Source organism: Ambystoma mexicanum, chromosome 7p, assembly GCF_040938575.1.
Source record: "Ambystoma mexicanum isolate Mex_15411 chromosome 7p, UKY_AmexF1_1, whole genome shotgun sequence".
Lineage (NCBI taxonomy): Eukaryota > Metazoa > Chordata > Amphibia > Caudata > Ambystomatidae > Ambystoma > Ambystoma mexicanum.
Window position 1 is genome coordinate 241,172,484 of NC_090939.1, and position 20,186 is coordinate 241,192,669.

The 20,186-nt window shown below is 53.3% G+C and overlaps 1 protein-coding gene across 11 annotated transcripts in view; it reads left to right on the forward strand.

Annotated features, from left to right (window-relative positions):
• RUNX1 (RUNX family transcription factor 1) overlaps nucleotides 1-20,186 on the forward strand; it is a 697,395-nt gene that overhangs the window by 516,848 nt on the left and 160,361 nt on the right. For 9 of the 11 annotated variants that reach the window (XM_069636131.1, XM_069636136.1, XM_069636130.1 and 6 more), the window contains one exon: nucleotides 12,428-12,675. In XM_069636131.1, coding sequence (XP_069492232.1) covers nucleotides 12,428-12,675 — 248 coding nt within the window. Of the gene's footprint in view, nucleotides 1-10,238; nucleotides 12,676-20,186 lie in introns of those variants that run through there. The other 2 variants (XM_069636134.1, XM_069636139.1) reach the window with 2 other exon arrangements.

Consider the following 20,186-nt stretch of genomic DNA (forward strand, 5'->3'; position numbering starts at 1 on the left):
CAGCTGCTACGGTCATGCATGAGAAGGAGAAAGGAAGGGGGACTCTCAGCCCTCAGGCACACACTAACTGGCCCGTGCGGCTGAAATGACATAAGTTGTCAAGTGTGCGCACGCGGCAGGAGATCCCAGGGCTTACCTGACTCAGCTCTTTCAATGTGAGACCAGCCGCGTAAGTCAGCTGGGGTCGCGCGCGCAGTGATCATGTCTCTGTGTTTCTATTGGTTGTCATGGAGATCACGCGTGCTGATGTCAGCCGCGCATTCTAAATCAAGCGAATTTGGAGAGGGAAGGAAGCAGGGCACGGAAAATGCCAGTGCCACTGTTATCAAGAAAGTATTGGTAAATGAAGCTGTTGGGGCTGTCAGGTCCCGTTTTGGGCTGTCATGATGTTAGTGATTGGGAAAAGGACGCTAATCAAGGATGCAGGAGGGGGCATCTTTGGTGGTGGGGAGACGCAGTGAGTCTTGAAAAGACATGTGTGGATGAGTGTGACGCCATCGTGTGGATGGTAAATACCATGATTTTATTAAAAACCCCACTGAGTGCAAAAGGGGGGCGCTACTGCATTGGGGGCCTGGTCGATTGTGTATCAGATGTGTAGCTGGAAGGATTGACTGCTACACATTAAATGCAAGGACTCGGGACGTAAGTGTGGAGAGAGTGCTCCATGATGGAAAAAAGGTTTTGTAGGATCCTGGTTCACAATACAGGTTGAAAAATTGTGTTCAGACCATGCTGGTAAGTGTCAAGCCTGTGTATCCATCGTGATTCTTTTCTGAGGAAGCTATGTTGGATATCGGGGCCTCCCTTGATTTTCTCAACCAAAAGCATGTTTCAAGTCAATCACTGTGAAATATTGTGCCTCAATGGGAATATTACACAATATCATCGCAGGATTTGGAATTAGAGGAAACTCTGCTTCTACAATCTGGTTAATCGGCCTCATATCCTGAATTAAACGTCATGACGCCCCCCCTTTCTGTTTTCTAATACACTGTAGTATTGCATGGTGACTCTGACGTCACTAGAATACCCTTTTGCATTAATGCGGAAATCGTCTTACAAATACCCTTATCTGTCTCTCGAGACATGGGATACTGCCTTGCTTGGGGTACAATTACTCCTAGTTTCAGCTTAATCTCCTACCCCCTTCAATAGACCTACGTCATAGGGGCCTGTAGACCACAACGAGGTTGCTGCTTTGTCTAAATCCTCATCAAATTATTCTGGACGTTGTTGTACTATCATCACTCGCTGTGGGACTTATCTTTTCTCTATCTTAATTCAATATGTAATATTTATTTCAAATACTAGCTCATCATCTGTTGGATCGTCTTTAAACAGTTCCTCATCTGTGACATCAGTCAGTTTATACCCTAAAAAAAATCCATCCCCCCTCCCCATCCCCACTTACCTGATTGTGGCGGCGGCGGCAGGCAGCAGCTTCCCTTTTACGGCCACCATGGTCATAGAAGAGGGGCTGCGTATGGAGCCCTGCCTTTTATAACCATGGTGGCCATTTTGGTTAAGTATTTTCATTCCACCGGATGATGCGAAATACTTTTTTAGCACCCCAGGTTACTGCTTTGGTAACACAGGGTGCTATTAGCCTTAGCTCTCCATTCCAAGTGCTTGGAATGGAGGTAACAGCCAGGTGCCCTCGTTATCGGCCCTCCCCGTTCCAGCCCTTGGAACAGGGGATCAACGCTATATTGAGAGTGCTCTGTTAAAGTGTATTTATAAAGTGTATATCCCATAAAACAAGGGTGCTTACAATCTTGAGTACCAGACTCAAAGACCTTTATGGCGGGGAAGAGCCAGTGGAGTGCGGGCACCTACAGACTGATGGGGGGCGCAGGGCGGCTGGTCTTGACCCTATAACCCTGGGGGGGTGGGCTGAAATCAAGACTCACGAAAGTTCCTAAACGTTGCAAAGGAGAACTGAAACAAGCCCTCAAGCTCACCTGGTCAGGAGGGTGGTTTTACACAGGCTTGCAGCTTCTGGGCCAGCAGCCGCCTGGGTGTCTTTAGTACCATTACATTTTAAAGGCACAGCGCCCAATTTTTCAGCTCGATGGGTGCTTTTTTAAATAGCTTGTGGCTGCCTTTATAAATTAGTGCCAGAGTGCACCATTTGGTTTCAAGGCGGCTGCCCTCCTTTTTCACGTGAGGCTAAAGAGGGGCATTTCCATATTTAATATTTCGGTTTTGTTAGGGTGACGCGGTATTACATGCCACATACAATGTGCGTTCCGTGGGGCCGAATAACCAGGCGTAAAATATAGAGCTTGAAAAGGGCCTTGAATTAGACAGGATCAGGACTTTCGTGCAGGGCTCAAGTCGAGGGCACACGCGCTGGCCGCAGCCCCCCCACCACTTTTTTCAGAGGGCACCTTGTAATGCTAATTTCTGCTGACACCATATTCAATTAGTATATTAATGAGTCCCCCCGCTTTTTTTTTTACGACTTGAGCCCTGATAAACTGAGAGAGAATTGGGGAGCTGGGGTGCTGGGGTCGTGTTAATTGTAGACTTGCAGGTACCTGGGTGGGCGTGTCTTTGGTAGAAGAAAGAGGCAAGAAATGACAGGTCCGGCTGCGAATTAGAGAGTCCTATGGTTCCATGGACATGTTCCCGGGCAGCCCTAGCCCCACAGGGGGGTGGGTGGGGTCTGAGGGGCATTATAGAAGAGCTCAAAGCAGTCGCGGAAACTTGATCCCGGAAGTGATCGCATTGGGCACTGGACCTCCACAGCGATATTCGCCCCCTAAAGTCTGCGTGCAAAGGATCTGGGTGACTCCAGTGGTCCGCTAGACAGAGCCATGAGGGTTGCCTGCGTGGTTCTTAGAGAGTTCTTAATCGGTACTAATCTGTATTCACCGCCACTGAAACATCTGTCATAAACTGTATAAGCAAACATGGTAACAGCGCCACGATGCCTCTGGGCCGCTGGGCGCTTTATAAATCCAAATAAATAAATAAATTGCTATTAGTGGCCCTATGTGGCTCAGCCTGAGCTTGACCAGCTGGCATATCCTTTGTTGGGGCGCATGGTGACACACAGTACAGTAGCACCTGTCTGCAGAAAAACGGCCCGTATATGATGACGAAACTACAGGCACAACCAGAAATGCAACCCTTGCCTTATGCCAGTCAACACCCGTATGATGACAAACAGCAGAGCACCTGTCTAATGATGACCAGTCGCGACATCTCTCTGGTGATGAACAGCACGACAGCAGCTGCCTGGTGGCAAAGAGCCAATTAGCAGCTGCCGGATAACCAACAGCACGTCCATGGTGCTGATGGTGTCCATCTAATGTCGAACAGCACAGCCTCAAAAAAGAACAGCAGTACCGTCAAACAGCACCTGACTGGTGAATAGCATCGCTACTTTGATTAAACGAATACCTGTATATTGGCGAGCTGCACAGCAGCACCTCTCTGTGACAAGCAGCATCAGCGGGACGGCAATCATCACAGAAAAAAGCAGCTTTGGACAAACACCGTGACAGAGCCTGTCTGATGACGAACAGCACCGAAGTACCTGCCAGACGACAAACCTCTCCGACACACCAGTCCGAGGATGAACAGCACTGTGGTGCCTTTCTTACCACACACAGCACGAAGGCACCTGCAGCATGTCTTCCATGCCCAAACAAACAAAATGGCAACACCTGTATGTTAGGTTATGTTGTGTTATGTGTATTACCGCACCTGGTCTTACACGGTGTGGTCTGTGGGGGAGCTGAGGAGTAGCTGGGCAAGAGGATAGGCGACGCAGAAGCGGGAAAAAACGAGCAAACGGTGGGAACAAGGGGCGTGTAAGAACCATCACAGCAACAACTGATGTCAAGTTCATTTCACCGTGAGCCTGATGACGAACAGCGTGGCAGCACTAGCATGGAGATGTCTGCATTGCAGCGTCAGTGTGAAGACAAGCAACGTGGCCGCACCGGTATCGTGGCAAAAAGCCTGACTGCACATAACTGTGAACAGTGTCCGGCCGAGCAGCGGCACGTGTTTGATGACAAGCCGTACTGCGGCACCTGTCCAGTGAACATGGCAGTGTCTGTATCGGGGTAAAGTGATCTGTGCCCACAGTATGGTGGCATACACATTGATATCGCCTGTCTGGTAACAAACAGTAAAGTAGCAAAGTTGCAATGACATGACGGGAGCAGTCATTGCCTGACAACGAATAATAAAGTATACGCTTGATGACAAACAGCGCAGCAGCATGTGTCTGTCTAGTGGCAAACAGAACCTGGGGAAAAACAAGGTTGCGCTTTTTTCAAAAACAATCTCGACGCAGCTGCAGCGTGACAAACTGTATGGAAGTAACTGTCATGTGAAGAACGAGTGATGAAAACAGCCCGGGGGTGAAACCAGCAGGGCGACAATAAGGGGACGGTGGAGTCGATGTCTGATGACGGACATCGACTTGTTGCCTATCTGGGGCCAGATTACAGAAACTTTGTACCGGTGCAAGTGCAAAATCGCACGGTATTAGCACTAAGGCCAAGTTTGCCCTATTTTTAAAAACAGTGGCACTAGAAAACTACTGCTCAATGAAAAGGGCATTTTGGCATATTAAAAGCACCAGGGCAAAAATAACCCTAGTGCAAAATAAATACATTTTTGGTGCATTTTTGCATCAGGGCAAAGTTTGCCCTAGTGCTAACACCATTCCGTATTAGCACTAGGGCAAACTTTGCCCTGGTGCAAAAATGCAGTAGAAATGCATCTTTTTTGTACTAGGGCAATTTTTGCTCTGGTGCTTTCAATATGCCAAACTGCCATTGTCATGGTGCAGTAGTTTTCTAGTGTGTGCCACTGTTTTTAAAAACAGGGCAAACTTTGCCCTAGTGCTAATACCGTGCAACGTTGCCCTTGCCTTGGCGCAAAGTTTCTGTAATCTGGCCCCTGGGTGGCGAACAGCAAGGCAGCATCGGTTTCGTGACAAGCAGTGATCAGCCACCTGACGGGTGGCAAGGGCGTGTGTTTGGGGGGGGGGGGGGCGGTGGGGACATGTTTGATGACCTACGCCAAGATATCACCCGGCTGATGACAGACAGGCCTGCGACACCCTTCCAGATGAATAGCAAGAAGTCAGCACCCGTGTGATAGCAAATGCCCAGTGACAAATGGCACAGCATCCTCCATGTGGCTGATGGCAAAGAGGACGTCGGCACCACTCTGGCTGCAGACAGTCCGGCTGCAGCTATCCAGCCATAGATGGCATTTCAGGACGTGCCATGTGGCAAATACACCTCTCCATTGGCAGGGATGTTACCAGGTGTCACTCGGGCGTGCCCCCCGCCGCCCCCCCCCCCCCAGAGGGCTATTAGACTCACCAAAGAGTGGCTGCACTGCAGTCAGAGTTGCGCAGCGTCAGGTGTAAGTCTGAGGTAAGTCAGACTTACTCCCGGCAAGATCTCTGGGCAGAGTGCCCGAGTGCAGTCTCACGGGTGGGTCACCGGGACGGGCGTGAAAGGGAGAGGGTCATCGGGAAAGGCGTGAGAGGGAGAGGGTGCTGCGCTGCAGAGGGTCACCGGGAAAGGCGTGAGGGGGAGAGGGTGCTGTGCTGCAGAAGGTCACCGGGAAAAGCGTGAGGAGGAGAGGGTGCTGCGCTGCAGAGGGTCACCGGGAAAGGCGTGAGAAGGAGGGGTCCCCGGGAAAGGCGTGAGAGGGAGAGGGTCACCGGGAAAGGCGTGAGAGGGAGAGGTCCCCGGGAAAGGCGTGAGAGGGAGAGCGTCTGCGGGAAAGGCGGGAAAGGGAGAGAATGCTGTACTGCAGAGGGTCCCCGGGAAAGGCGTGAGAGGGTCCCCGGGAAAGGCGTGAGAAGGAGAGGGTACCCGGAAAAGGCGTGAGAGGGAGAGGGTGCTGCGCTGCAGGAGTGTGCATTTCAGATGTGCAGGGCGCTGGGTGATCTCGCGGCGCCCCGGGAGGGGGGGGGGCAGGGTGAGGGGGTTCCATTTGGGCACCACGGCGTTTACTGTATTGTGTTTGAAAAATAACGTTGAAACCAGACTGTGCCTCCCCACGAACGCTCGCCGTGTTAATGGTTATTGGGCTGGCCCTGTTGAGCCGTTGGGGGTTTATAAAAGTCCTTTGATTTTAAACGTCGTGGCCTGTCCTTGCGGTGCCCAGCCCGTGCCTTCCCAGCCACTATGCCACTGGCATCACCCCTGGCATCCCGATAGCCTGGCCACCACGGGACTCTGCTCCAGCCCACTGCACCCCAGACTTGGCCCGACTCATTGCACAATAATAGAACAACGTTTCTATAGGCGCTGCCCCGCGCCACATACACGAATAATGTCCATCACGCACTGCACCGGCCGGCCTGCGCGAGCCTGGACTCGCATTACGGGAACACGCGCGCAAATATGCGGTGCTTAAATGCCGCTTAACGGACCGCGTAACCATTATTTCTAACGCCGCACGGCTCGAGTAACGCGCGCGCAGCCCAGGGGTCTATTTTTTGTGGGTGCGATTCTGGGGGCACCTCGCTTTGGTTTCACTGGCTTGCAATGAGCGGCAAGGCGGGCTGGATTTCCAATGGAATGTATTATATTTTCTAAAACTCTAAAGAGCCGTGCACGGGGCGGCCCGTGGACACTACGCCGCAAACCTTCCCAAGCGGCGAGAGGCGCAGGCGGGCAAACGCGGGTCACGGTAATCGCGGCCCTGATGTGTTTTATTTGCATTAAATCGATGCGAACACCCCGCTACTCACCCGAACGGGGCGGCAATACTGGGGGATGTCGGGGGAGCATGTGAACGGTCCCCGCGATGGATTTACATCGATTCTAATCATTATATGTCGGGTTCCTCGCGTCACAGAAGAGACAACGAAAAGATATACCGATTAGGGGGGCGCCGACAAACGCGTGCGCCTAGAATCCGTGTGAGTGGCGCCTTTCCCGTAGTTTCAAAACAGTGTGCAAAGAAACTCTCAGGAGTACGAGAATTTACGCAAAACGAGCACAGCGTATTGAAGATTATTTGAAATTCTATTTTATGTTATATTAAAGCAGAAGATATATTAAACGAATCTAGCTTTATTTCTATAAATTCCGGGACAGTGTATTTCTATTTTGTATTTGCCAAAGGACGCTTTCCCGCTTATTCTGGAAAGGTCTGGGTGCGGGCGCTGCGCGCTCTTTCCTTCCGCGTCTTTTTACCGCCCGGAGCGGCGCCGCCGGCGCTAAACTTGGTAAGGCGCTTGATTGGAGGCAGCAGGTCGGCCACGCGCCCCTGGACTGCAAGGGGGGTTTCCGGCGTGTGTGTCGGGATTTCACATGTATTCAGACCACTTCTACCACTCTCCCTGCAGACACAGCGCACAGCTGGTCCCGTGGCAGCCCGCGAGTGGGCCGCCACCAGTGGCCTTCACACGGAGGAAGCGAGCGAGAGAATCGGCGTTGCCGCAAGCGCACTATTTTGCGCGATTTCGGAAACACGCGCTTGTCTTTGAAGCGCACGTCCAGGGTTCGGCGCCTTCTCGTTTTCGCCCCTATGCGGGCAGCTGAGTGGGCCGGGTCTCGAACATATGCGGAACCCGAACTCATGCGTGCATTGCACCAGTGTACACTGCGAGGTGCCAGGAAAAGTTGGCGACCCAAGCCGCAGGACGCACTACAAGTCCGCAATTCAATATACGACCCTTATATTACAAAGGCAGCCCCCCCCCACACCCCCGAGCATAGACAATATATAGCCCGCTAGTCTTCTGCAATGCACACGTTTAGCCTTGGCAAACGAGCATCGCTTCACCGGTTTGCAGTGTATTCTGCTGAGCTGTCATTGCATTTAGTTGTATTGTTTTGTAACACCGGATTGCATTGCCTTATGTTGTGTTTTTTTTATTTATTTTTTTAAATATGTGCATTTGCAATGCGTTGTTTTATATTGCGTTGTGTCCCCGTGCACAGCGCTCCTTTGCCTTTCGGTGTATTCCGTCTGTTGTGCTGCATCGTTACTACTCGGTTGCAATATGGACTCTCTCGGTAATGCTAAGATTCCTAGACACCCCCCTGTGTCCTGCGCAGGCGTGGCGGTGACGGTGGCGCCCCGTGTCTGACCGCTCCCACGTGGGGCAGCGGGACCTCAAGTTGTGTCTGGATAAACGGCCGCAGAACCTGTTTCGGTGTGTGTGTGTTCCACCCGGTTACCGAGACCCCCTCCTCCCCTCCAAGTGGAGAGCAGGTTGGCCTCCATATTAAGCAAAGCACCGCAGCGCCTGGACGCCGTGCGCCTGGACTTGTTCTGCTCCATTTGGGAAAGATGCGGTCAGAGTTGTGCTGAAGGGCCGTCGCCCGCGTTGCCCGTTAAGTGGGCAGCCGCGCCAACAGGCTCTCACTTTTGACTGCTCGCAATATCTATTAGACTAGCGACAGGCGTGCTATGCGCCGAGGCTCAGCCCGAGAAGGTGCTCTGTGTCGAAGTAAACCCCCCCACATCCCCCCATCCCGCATCCCGGCCCCACCGCCACGGAGACCTCGGGCTGCCCGTGGTGTCACGTGCGGGACACACCGCCCGTGGTTATTGACCACACACAAGCCAGAATACCGAAAAACAAACATCACAGGGGGGGGACCCGCCACCCCCTCCCATACCCACCCTGAGACGGGTCAGCTTGAGACCTGCCCCTGAAAAGTTCAAGTGCAGTGTGGCCTAAAATTGGTGGCTGCCGCCCTTGCACGCGGCGGGCAGGGCAGACAGATGCTGTAGCCCCCACAGCTGCGGCTAGTAGTCTCTTGGCGCCCTCCAGTGGTCATGCTCATCAACTGCAGCAGGATGCTGAAAGGTCTTCAGTGTTCTGTCCGATAGGCACTGTGCAGTAGCAGACTAGAGATGGCATCCTGGGGCTGGGAGCGTGCATTAACAGGGCCACCCTCAGCCTTCACACCACACCCCGCACCCGCGGCGGCACACTTAGCGTAGGGTCTGCATTCTTCGTCGAGTGTGCACTGTGTACTAGCAGGAGGATGAGTATTTGAATCTGGAGCGCTTGTGTGCATTGGCAGACTGCGGGTGGTGAGGCATTGGCGAGCATCGGATCATGGGTTTTTTAGGGTGCACAGTGCGACAGTCTAAGCACGAGTGCGTGCATGTAGTGGCAGGCGGAGGTGTGCACTTTCACGCCTTGAATGAGGGAGTGCAGCGAGCACTGATTCACAAACACGTTTTACAAGGGCGTCATCCCATTGAAAAGGGCTGTCTACACCAGGCCCAGACTGCTTATTGAAAAGTGTTCAGTGGTGGCGGAGTGACATCATAAATTAAGTGGTGTGCGTCCGGTAGTTACAGCTACAGAATTGTCAGGCGGACAGTAGGGTGTGCGGTGGAGCCGGGGGAGTTGAGGTGTGCAGGGACAGGTTACCTAGTGGTGCATTGGAAGACTAAGGTTGGAGGGGGCACTCTCAGATTGGGGGAGATGGTGTACGTTAGAGAGGCGAGGGTGTACATTGGCAGGCTCTGGCAGATAGCGTGGACTTGGAGTGTGCATTGGGAAGGTGTGCTGTGGTGCATTGGCAAGCCACGATTACAGCGTGCACTAAAATGATGTTTAGTTGGGGTTAAATTAGAGGATGCAGGAGTGAGGTTGAGATTACTCTGCAGAAGGGATAGGAACTGGTGTGGCTGACAGGTAAAGTGTGGCGTGTGGTTGGCAGTCTTGTGGTGTGTTGGCAGGCTGTCTGTGGGGGTGCACTGGTATGCTTTGGGTGCACCACACGTTAGCAGGGAGAGGTTGAGGTTGTTATTGTTAGGCTGGTGTGTGCAGTGTCCGGCTGGGGGTGTAGTTGTGTGCTGCAGCTTAGAGGTGTGGGTAGGCTGGCAGGCGGTGAGCGCCTTAGCAGGTTGAGTCAGTTGCCGGAAGAGGAGCCACACTCAGTCTCTTGCTCGCTTGCTTGGGCTCTCTCTCTCACCTCTCCCCGTGGAGGGTGGGGGAGCCAAATTCTTGCGGTCATATTTCCTGGAAGTGTAACCGGCCGTGACATTCAGGCCCTCGGCTGCCCCCACCCCCCACTGGCGGTCTGCGGCTTCATAGACAACAAAACACGAGGCGAGGAGAAAATGCGCTGTGAGGAAAACAGACAACAGGTCGCGGGAGAGCGGCTGAGGCTAGGCGGGGTGGCGGGGCCGTGCGGGCGCCGTGGTGGTTCGCGGACCCTTTCTCCGTGCGGTGATTCTGTGGGCACGAGGGTGGGGGGGCAGGTTTAGCGACTCGAGTGATTCAACAGAGGTTAGAAGTAAAAGAAAGTTGCCTCCGTTCGCTGAGCACGAGACAGGCGGTGTCGTGTTTACACTGCGTGTGACGGGCTGCCCCTGTCTCGTGCACGGACGGCACACGTCCCGGGAAGTAGATACCAACTCCCCACCCCTCCCCCATGACCCGTACCTGTGACTCACTCCTTCATCTGAGCTGTTCCAGCACTTTCTAGAGACCCCCCTCGTCCCAGAACGCATGTGCACTTCTCCAATATACACCACTGCACCCCCCACCCACCAGCCCCCCATTACACCTGCCCCTTTAGGTGGTATCCTAGCCCATTATGACTTCGAAATCACACAACCTGCACGTACACAACCTTTCCACTCCATCCACCCCTGCCCCCCACATCCCACCACAACGGCGTCAAACCTCCCCCATCCTCCAAACACACACGCCCACATCACTTGGTCCCTTCGAACGCTAACTTATACGGGGTACCGTGGAAGTGGCGTCGATATTGAATGCTGCATATATTGCAACTCACACTCAAATGCACTAGCCTCGAAGCGCTTTCCAAACTGCTGTATGTAAAATATGCCTGTTACATTGAAACGTGTGTAGAGCGCGGAGGGGCGATGTGGTATCCATTCAGCCTGGTGCCACCGGCGGCGTGCATCCACTGCGAGCCCACAGCCAGCGTGGTAGCCGGCGGTGGACCCGCTGTGCACCACCCCTGCGGCGCAAGCAGGCAGACTATACATCCACCACGCTCCCACCTTCATCCCCGGACGGCAGCGCGTGCCCCCTGCGGCCGGCGGGGCACCCACGGCGCTCCCATCCGGCCCCCGTGGCTGCCGCGAACACAGTAGCCCACGCACTGGAGCCAGCAGCAGCAGCCGTGCAGCCGCGCCCCAGCTGCCTCCGGAGAGCGCGCGGATTGGCCAACGCTCCCCTCCTATGCAAATGAGCCAGGAAACTGGCATTCCTCCACCTCCCTGAGTGTAAAAGCGCCCTGGCTCCCAGACATCTCATTCATACGGCGATCAGGCGCTGGGCAGGAGCGGGGCTCCCGAGGTCTGCGGCCGCACAGTCACCGCACAACCGCAACCCCGGCGCAGGCAAGCCGCAGCCCGCCCCGCAGGGCACAGGCATCAGCAGCAGCAGCAGCAGCAGCGCCAGGCAGCGTGGCCTGCGGTGGCTACACGCCTCAGCTTCCAAAGGGGCTGGCCCCCTGAACTTATTCGTGAACTTTAAGGGCGTCCATCCCTCGCCACCAGCCACCACACGCTCCACCTGCTGTGGTCTGTCCTGTGGCTGCATTTTTAGAAAAGATTCCAACACCTGGCAGTGACTCATGGGAGCACATTGTTTGCTGACTTTTTTTTTTTTTGTGTGTCGATGTGGCTTTAATCCCACAGAAGAACCAACACGAGTATTAACCGAGAATACGAACTAGCCAAGCCGCAACTGTGCGGCTCTGGGGCTCTTGTGGACTGAGGTTTCCAGTCGGATCTGAACGCACTGAGGTTTCTCTTTTTCGGCCAGCGCTCCCGACGCCGTCCCAAGTTAAACTACTGAAGCTGATTTTCATGTCTAAAGAGGAGTGAATCGCGCCTAGAAAGTGTCTTCTTGGCGCTCCATCGCGTGAAGAGTAATGCAGTCCGCTGCGTGCCGCTCGCCGGGCCCTGCCTCCGTTTATCTGCATGGCTGATCGGCCCAGGCAGGCTTGACTGCTGGGAATCTGTGGTCAGGGTGTCCAAGAGGCCACTGCATTTCCCCCGCTTTGTGAACTTTGGGAAACTTACCTGGAAGAAAGTTACAGGAGACTGATGTAGCCGCATGTGCATAATATTTTGTGTTTTTCCTTTACGTGCACAGTTTTTTTTTTAGTCAAGGAAAATTTGAAACCACCAAAGAATTAACTTTAAATACTTAAAAAAGTAAACTTTGTTTTTCTTGCTATTGCATTTTGGATTGTTTCAAGTGTTAGGCACAGCATATTAGCATTTCATCTAACTATTGACTTTCGAGTTTATTATTATTATTATTTTTTTTAAAAAAATCTTTCAAAAAGCCTTTGTACACATGTGGGCCCTGTAGGCGCTTGAAATTCCGTATTTTCTTGCCAGTTTTTTTGAGTGCACTTAACCCTTTGGAGACCACTGACTGAAAACAGGCCTGTTGTGATGCGTATCCCCGTAGACACCACCACCAGCCGCCGCTTCACGCCGCCCTCCGCCACCCTGACCCCGGGCAAGATGAGCGAGCCGCTGACTCTGGACAACACCAGCGCCGCCCTGGCGGGCAAGATGAGACCTGCGGACCGCAGCATGGTGGAGGTGCTGGCTGACCACCCCGGCGAGCTGGTGCGGACGGATAGCCCCAACTTCCTCTGCTCCGTGCTGCCCACGCACTGGAGGTGCAACAAGACGCTGCCCATCGCCTTCAAGGTATGCTGTGCCTTTCTTTACTTGCCTGTTTGTGGTTTGTCTATGAGTTTAAGAGTCTGAAACCAAACAAATGTTAAATGGGGAACCCTGCCCCCCACACAGGGTACAGCAACTCTGGGCCCCGCATTCCCTTCATGCGTTAAAGGCGTTGTGTAGAGCGTTCCAATGTTTTTAGTAAATAAATACCCCAAATTAAATTAAAAATAGACACAATAACACGTATTGCATGTCTTAATTTATGGGGCCGTTAATAAGCTAGGGGGAAATGTATGCTCTCTATAGACACACAATATATGCCGTCACCCAATTGCATGTACACAACATAGGAGTGGTAATTGTAGCACAGCAGAATGTAAGACAGGGTAAGAAATCTGGCCCCCAGTTCATCACAGCTCCCCGATGCCTCTGGGCTGTTTTGCCACTGACCAACTCTACTGAAATACCCTTATGATTACACCCCTCAAACTCTGAACTAAACGCAACCATGCCTCTACAGCACCAGAAACCGCACGCACTCCACTACACCACAACAGCAACACAAACCACACATAGCTTCTTCGCCCAACAGCCCACGGCGGCTAAAAAAACACATAAGCTCCGTGAATGGTGTCAACCGAACGGAAGTTGCCATCAGCACATCATAGCTGTCTTGCACTTTTCTCCGACTCAGTCCTGCTAACTTACCCACCTCCCCTGCTTATCAGATCCGCCAGAGCGCCAAGAAACCACGCAGCTGGCAACAGTGCACTGTATAAGAACCTTTAAAACAGCAAAACACTCAAAGGGCCTGATTCATGGAATTATTTGCACTGTGCAAAGTCACTTTGCACTGCCAAAAACACCCTGATTCATGGAGCAGTGCAAAGTGTATTTTTGGAGCAGCAGAGAGTGTATTTTTGCAGTGCAAAGTACTTTGCACTCCCTGATTCATGGAGCAGTGCTGCAAATTGTATTTTGGAGCAGTGAAAAGTGTATTTTTGCAGTGCAGAGTCACTTTGCACGGCAGAAATACCCTTTACACTGCTCCATGGATCGGGGTGTTTGTTGGCAGTGCAAAGTCACTTTGCACAGCGCAAACAACTTCCATCAATCAGCCCCAATATCTGCTAACTCAGGTCATCCTGCAATTCAAGACACGCAATATCTGCTAACCCAGGCCATCTTGCAAACTCAGACACACAATATCAGCTAACCCAGGCCATCACTCAATTCTAGACACACATTATCTGCTAACACACGCCATTGCCCAATTCCAGCAAACAATATCTGCTAATCCAGGCCAATGCCCGATTCCAGCACACACTATCTGCTAACCCACGCCATCGCCCAATTCCAATCACACAATATCTGCTAATTCAGGCCATCCTGCGACCTCAGACACACAATATCTGCTAACTCAGTCCATCACTCAATTCGAGACACACAATATCTGCTAATCCAGGTCATCACCCAATTCTAGCACAAAATATCTGCTAACCCAGGCCATCACCCAATTCCAGACACACAATATCTGCTAACCCAGGCCATCCTTCAAACTCAGACACACAATATCTGCTAATCCAGGCCATTGCCCAATTCCAGCACACAATATCTGCTAACACACGCATTCATCCAATTCCAGCACACAATGTCTGCTAACCCAGGCCATCACCAAATTCCAGACACGCAATATCTGCTAACCCGCGCCATCACCCAACTCCAGACAAGCAGTATCTACTAACACACGCCATTACCCAATTTCAGCACACAATATCTGCTAACACACGCCATCGCCCAATTCCAGCACACAATATCTGCCAATCCAGGCCATTGACCAATTCCAGCACACAATATCTGGTAACCCAGGCCATCACCAAATTCCAGACACGCAATATCTGCTAACCCGCGCCATCACCCAACTCCAGACACGCAGTATCTACTAACACACGCCATTACCCAATTTCAGCACACAATATCTGCTAACACACGCCATCGCCCAATTCCAGCACACAATATCTGCCAATCCAGGCCATTGACCAATTCCAGCACACAATATCTGCTAACCCACGCCATCACCCAATTCCAGCACACAATAGCTGCTAACCCACGCCATCGCCCAATTGCAGACATGCAATATCTGCTAACACACGCCATTATCCAATTTCAGCACACAATATCTGCTAACACACGCGTTCATCCAATTCCAAAAACATATTTTGAATAAGAGTCCATTGGCTGGCGACAGTCGCCCAAATTGACGGAAGCACTCAGACCTAAAGACCCCAAGCAGCTGCATGAGTAGCAAGCTCTTGGATACGCATCGGCTTTAAATGTTGGACATAGGCAATGAAGTATGAAATAGCAATACTACACATTTGTGGTATGAAAGTGCCAGCTATGCTGGTCATGGGGACCCCTTCCTTGGGCCTGCCAGATAGGTTCATGTCCGCTGGGATGGTGTCTTGTCTAATGCCAAAGCTTAAAGTGGCTTTTAGGCCTCAGTAGTACCATGTCCGCTACGAGGCCTGTGAGCAGATGAAACACTGGCCCTGGTTACCCCCCGAAGAGCCACGTTCTCCCACAAATCTCCATTGTGAGGATGGAATTTGTGAGAGCGAGCCCCTGCCTTTACCGCGCTGGCGACGGTGGCCTTTACTGGGCAAGGCCACTAGACCCGAGTGACATACATGTGCCATGTTCCAGGTACGCAGGGAACCAATGCTTTCTTATATAATGCTGCAGGTGAAGGTTTTTTGAATAATAATAATAATAATATCAGGTGTTTATGCATCGATTTACATTGGATTACTCCTGTTTCTAAGTAATAGCTGCTATCATTGCCCAGTGTAATGGTACTCATTTTAACAACATCAAAATGATGAAGAGCTGAGTCCTCCTTTCCAGTATGTCGCCGTGCAGGCCCTTTGCATTGCTGGCTATGCTGCGCCTTGTGGAACCAAGAAGACCACCCTTTCCCTATATCGACCGGGGGTTTGGGGTGGGGGTGGGGCGAGGGGAAGCAGTTTCCAGCTCACCGGAGGGGATGCATGCGCTGTTACTCCTAGAGATATGGGTCGGGGGGTCTTCTTAGGATATTCACATGTTACGTGTAATTCACAGGGGTGGAGCAATTCCTCTGGGGTAGGGGCGGGTTCAGGGCACATTCCAACAAGGTCACTAACTTGACATTGTGTTTGTAAAGGCGAGTTTCTCTATTGGAGTGTCCTCGCTGTTTCTCTATTGGAGTGTCCTCGCTATACGAGCGCATGCTCGGAGCTGGGTGCCACTGTCATGTCGCTGGCCCTTGTATAGCACACATCTGTCTTTGCTATGGCCTCGCGGCGCTTTGTCGGCATAACAGTCTCATGCATCCCTCCATCAGTAGCTGCATCTAGGGGTCCATTTAATTCATGGGCAGATGCAGGTTGGGTATTCCACGTGTTGCTATGTTGCACTTCCTGGGGGGTGGGGGGTCACAGAGGTCTAACACCCAAGGGCTGGCATTACACCAATCGAGGGTCCCATTCTCTGGGCCCTCGAAACGATGAAAGGCTGAATGAAATCTACAGGGTCTCGGCCCTAGGAAAAGCAGCCCGAGCCTGTGGCCTACAGGCTGCGCACAGGTCACTGCAGCGAGGGAGTTAACCCCACCGGCTAGCTTCACAATGACACATTACTTGATGGCGTATCTCGGGGTGAGCCCGAGTGTGCATTAACCCTTTGAGACTTAGGGCCTGATTAATAAACACATTTTAACACGGGAAAGTCCCTTTGAACAAATGCCTGTAAACCGGGCCCTTACTGGATGACCCATAACTCGCGGTGCCATTCCCGATGGGGCCACTTCGAGTTACTCGCTGTGTCTTCGTGCTCTTAATTCGGGCGTTAGTCACCGCCGCGGATGCATTAACTCCCCGAGCTATCTTACCGTATGACGCATGCCTTAGTGAGCATACACGCTGGGGCCTTGTAGGATTACTCAGCCATTATCACTGCCGAGGGTGCATTAACCCCCCGAGCACTCTGACGGTAAATTCGTATTCACCCTGGTGCTTCTGGGGATTACTCACCGCGAGGCACTGCTCTTCGAAGGGAGTGTTTAGCAGTCGGGATGACTGGCTCCGCTTTCCATTTGCTCACGGCGTGGCAGTGCCCAGTCCCACAACAGGGTCTGCGCCCGCCTTGGTCCCTGGAACACCAGAAGGGGTGCTGCCAGGCACCTGAGTGTGCGATCAAACGACTGCTTAAGGTGGCGTGCGGCGGCACACTTCGCCCCCACCCGTGGCAAGACAGTGGCTGGCATCTAACCCAGTACAGAAGGAGGCCCGGGCGAGCTGGTTGGGTAACCTCGGTAGCTGGCAACGCACCCGTCCCTGCTCAAGTCTTGGAGATCAGAGGAGGGCTGTGCCTTGTCCCTTCCCATTGCCCCAGCATGGCACCTTGGCGCTGTGCCTTCCATTTCCCAAACACGACACACTTGGGGGCTGATCGGGAAAGCGTTTTCAATGGGATTTTCCTTTTGGGAAAGGCTTCTGTAAATCAGCCTCTTGTTCGCAGAAAGCAGTGCCACGCTATGGCTGTTCGGGTGACGAGTTGGGTGTATTACAAAAACGTTTTCCATGGGATTTTCCCACTGTGGGTTGTTGTCTCATAAAACGGACTTGCCAGGTGCAGCGCCTTCCCGGAAAGCACAAGTCTTGCTTCTGGTGTGTAGATAGCCCACTGTGTGAAAAGTGTGCATGGGGGCGTGCCTGTAGCGGCCCTTCCTGCGGTTACAGGCGAGAAGTGGCTGGGAGGCGGCGTGGCCTGGGCGGCTCCCGCATCGCCCGCTCGCGGGGGCTGCCTCGGCGTGGCCGCAAGGCTTGCCAAAAACACGGCATGCGAACCCGTGGCCACTCAAAGGGAGGGCGAATGATGGCACAGCATAATAGCCGATTCGCACGCGTGCAGGCGGGCGGGATAGGGCGAAATGCCCACTTTTGCGGGCCCTGCCCAGACGGTCTGACCCTGGCAGCCACGCTAGAAAAATCATGATAGCGGGGAGCCCATGATGGGCCAGCATGGTGCCCGGCAGTCCCCCGTGGTGGGTCCTGCCATGAACCCCACGCCCCGCTGCAGTCCTCTCAGAGCATCCCGGATTTAGGGGCGTGTGCGTCGAGCCCAAGGGCTGGGGCCCCAGCTGTGTGGAGGGACACAGTGCGGACACTCCACTCCAGGAAGCCTGGGCATGTGAGGGGGAGAGGCCCAGGGCTGGGGTCCCAGTTGTGGAGAGGGACACAGTGTGGTGCGGGCACTCCACTCCGGCAAGTCTGGGCTTGTGGGAGCGGGGATGTGGGGGGGGGGAGGGCCTGGGTTCCCACCTGTGGAGAGGGACACACTCAGCTTTGAAGGCGCGCAATACAGGAGGCGCGCATGTGTGAACTCGGGGGCTGTGGAACTTGTGTGTCGCACCAGCCGCCGGATTGCCGCAGTACCCTTCTATTTAGCCATTGATAATCGAGAATTGATAAATCGCCCGCATTGAAAACCCCGCCCGACCACGAGGACTTCAAAGACACTCCGCTTTCCGCATAATCGTCTCATCTAAATCGGGAGCTTACTCCGGGCGACACGGGCTGGTTTGCCTTGCCAATAAATGTTAGTGTATTATATCACATGACTCGCCCCCTTGCCTGGGCCTCTGATCACAATTAGCAAAATGTGCGCGTCTGCTGCGCGCGGAAAGGTGTCTGCCTGCCCAGACTCCCTGCCCCGAAACGTAGCTTTCGGTTTCAGAGGCACCCTTTCGATGCCTCTTCCCGGCCTCGGTCCGGGGCTGGGTGACAACACTCTGCAGAGCCAGAGGCCTTGGAAAAAATGGTATAACGAACTTACATAGCGCAAACGATCACCTTGATAGGGCATGTGGGCGCTAGACACACTCGCAGATAATAACCCCCGTTACACCACGCACTGACGGCGCGACAATACAAGGTGCCGTTAACACCCGTATTAAAATGTAAACGGGTTCGGGTTTGGCGCAGGAGGGCGTATGCGGTGCATTAATTACCCCGGTGGATGGATGGGCGCGTGTGCCAGCGCCCGTCAAGGAATATGGCCTTTAACTGGTCACGCTCAAGGGGGAAGGACTCAACTTCTGGGGTGACTCCTGCCGGACCAGGATAGCACGGCCTATTCCTAGGTTTGTTCTTGCAAGAAAATTCAAGAACTATTAAAAAATAATAATAATTTGTACGCGACAGGGTTATTTCGAGGTTGGTAATATTATTATTGTGCTGTTCTTACTGGCTAAAAAGTTAGCTTTTTGCAGACATGAGATAACTCTGTGTTTTAGGGACCCCTCTGAGCCCATGGATGCAAGATGAAGACTCGCGATAGGCGGGGGCTGGAGAAACTCTGGCACATGAAAACACTTGGGGATCGGGCGACGTCCTTCGGTCAGGGTCCAGGGGAGCACTCTCTTTTTAAATACCTGTAGCCAGTGGGGCAGCCAGTGATGGGGGTGGGGGGTTGCCCCCTCTGAGCCCATGGATGCAAGATGAAGACTCGCGATAGGCGGGGACTGGAGAAACTCTGGCACATGAAAACACTTGGGGATCGGGCGACGTCCTTCGGTCAGGGTCCAGGGGAGCACTCTCTTTTTAAATACCTGTAGCCAGTGGGGCAGCCAGTGATGGGGGTGGGGGGTTGCCCCCTCTGAGCCCATGGATGCAAGATGAAGACTCGCGATAGGCGGGGACTGGAGAAACTCTGGCACATGAAAACACTTGGGGATCGGGCGACGTCCTTCGGTCAGGGTCCAGGGGAGCACTCTCTTTTTAAATACCTGTAGCCAGTGGGGCAGCCAGTGATGGGGGTGGGGGGTTGCCCCCTCTGAGCCCATGGATGCAAGATGAAGACTCGCGATAGGCGGGGACTGGAGAAACTCTGGCACATGAAAACACTTGGGGATCGGGCGATGTCCTTCGGTCAGGGTCCAGGGGAGCACTCTCTTTTTAAATACCTGTAGCCAGTGGGGCAGCCAGTGATGGGGGTGGGGGGTTGCCCCCTCTGAGCCCATGGATGCAAGATGAAGACTCGCGATAGGCGGGGACTGGAGAAACTCTGGCACATGAAAACACTTGGGGATCGGGCGACGTCCTTCGGTCAGGGTCCAGGGGAGCACTCTCTTTTTAAATACCTGTAGCCAGTGGGGCAGCCAGTGATGGGGGTGGGGGGTTGCCCCCTCTGAGCCCATGGATGCAAGATGAAGACTCGCGATAGGCGGGGACTGGAGAAACTCTGGCACATGAAAACACTTGGGGATCGGGCGACGTCCTTCGGTCAGGGTCCAGGGGAGCACTCTCTTTTTAAATACCTGTAGCCAGTGGGGCAGCCAGTGATGGGGGTGGGGGGTTGCCCCCTCTGAGCCCATGGATGCAAGATGAAGACTCGCGATAGGCGGGGACTGGAGAAACTCTGGCACATGAAAACACTTGGGGATCGGGCGACGTCCTTCGGTCAGGGTCCAGGGGAGCACTCTCTTTTTAAAT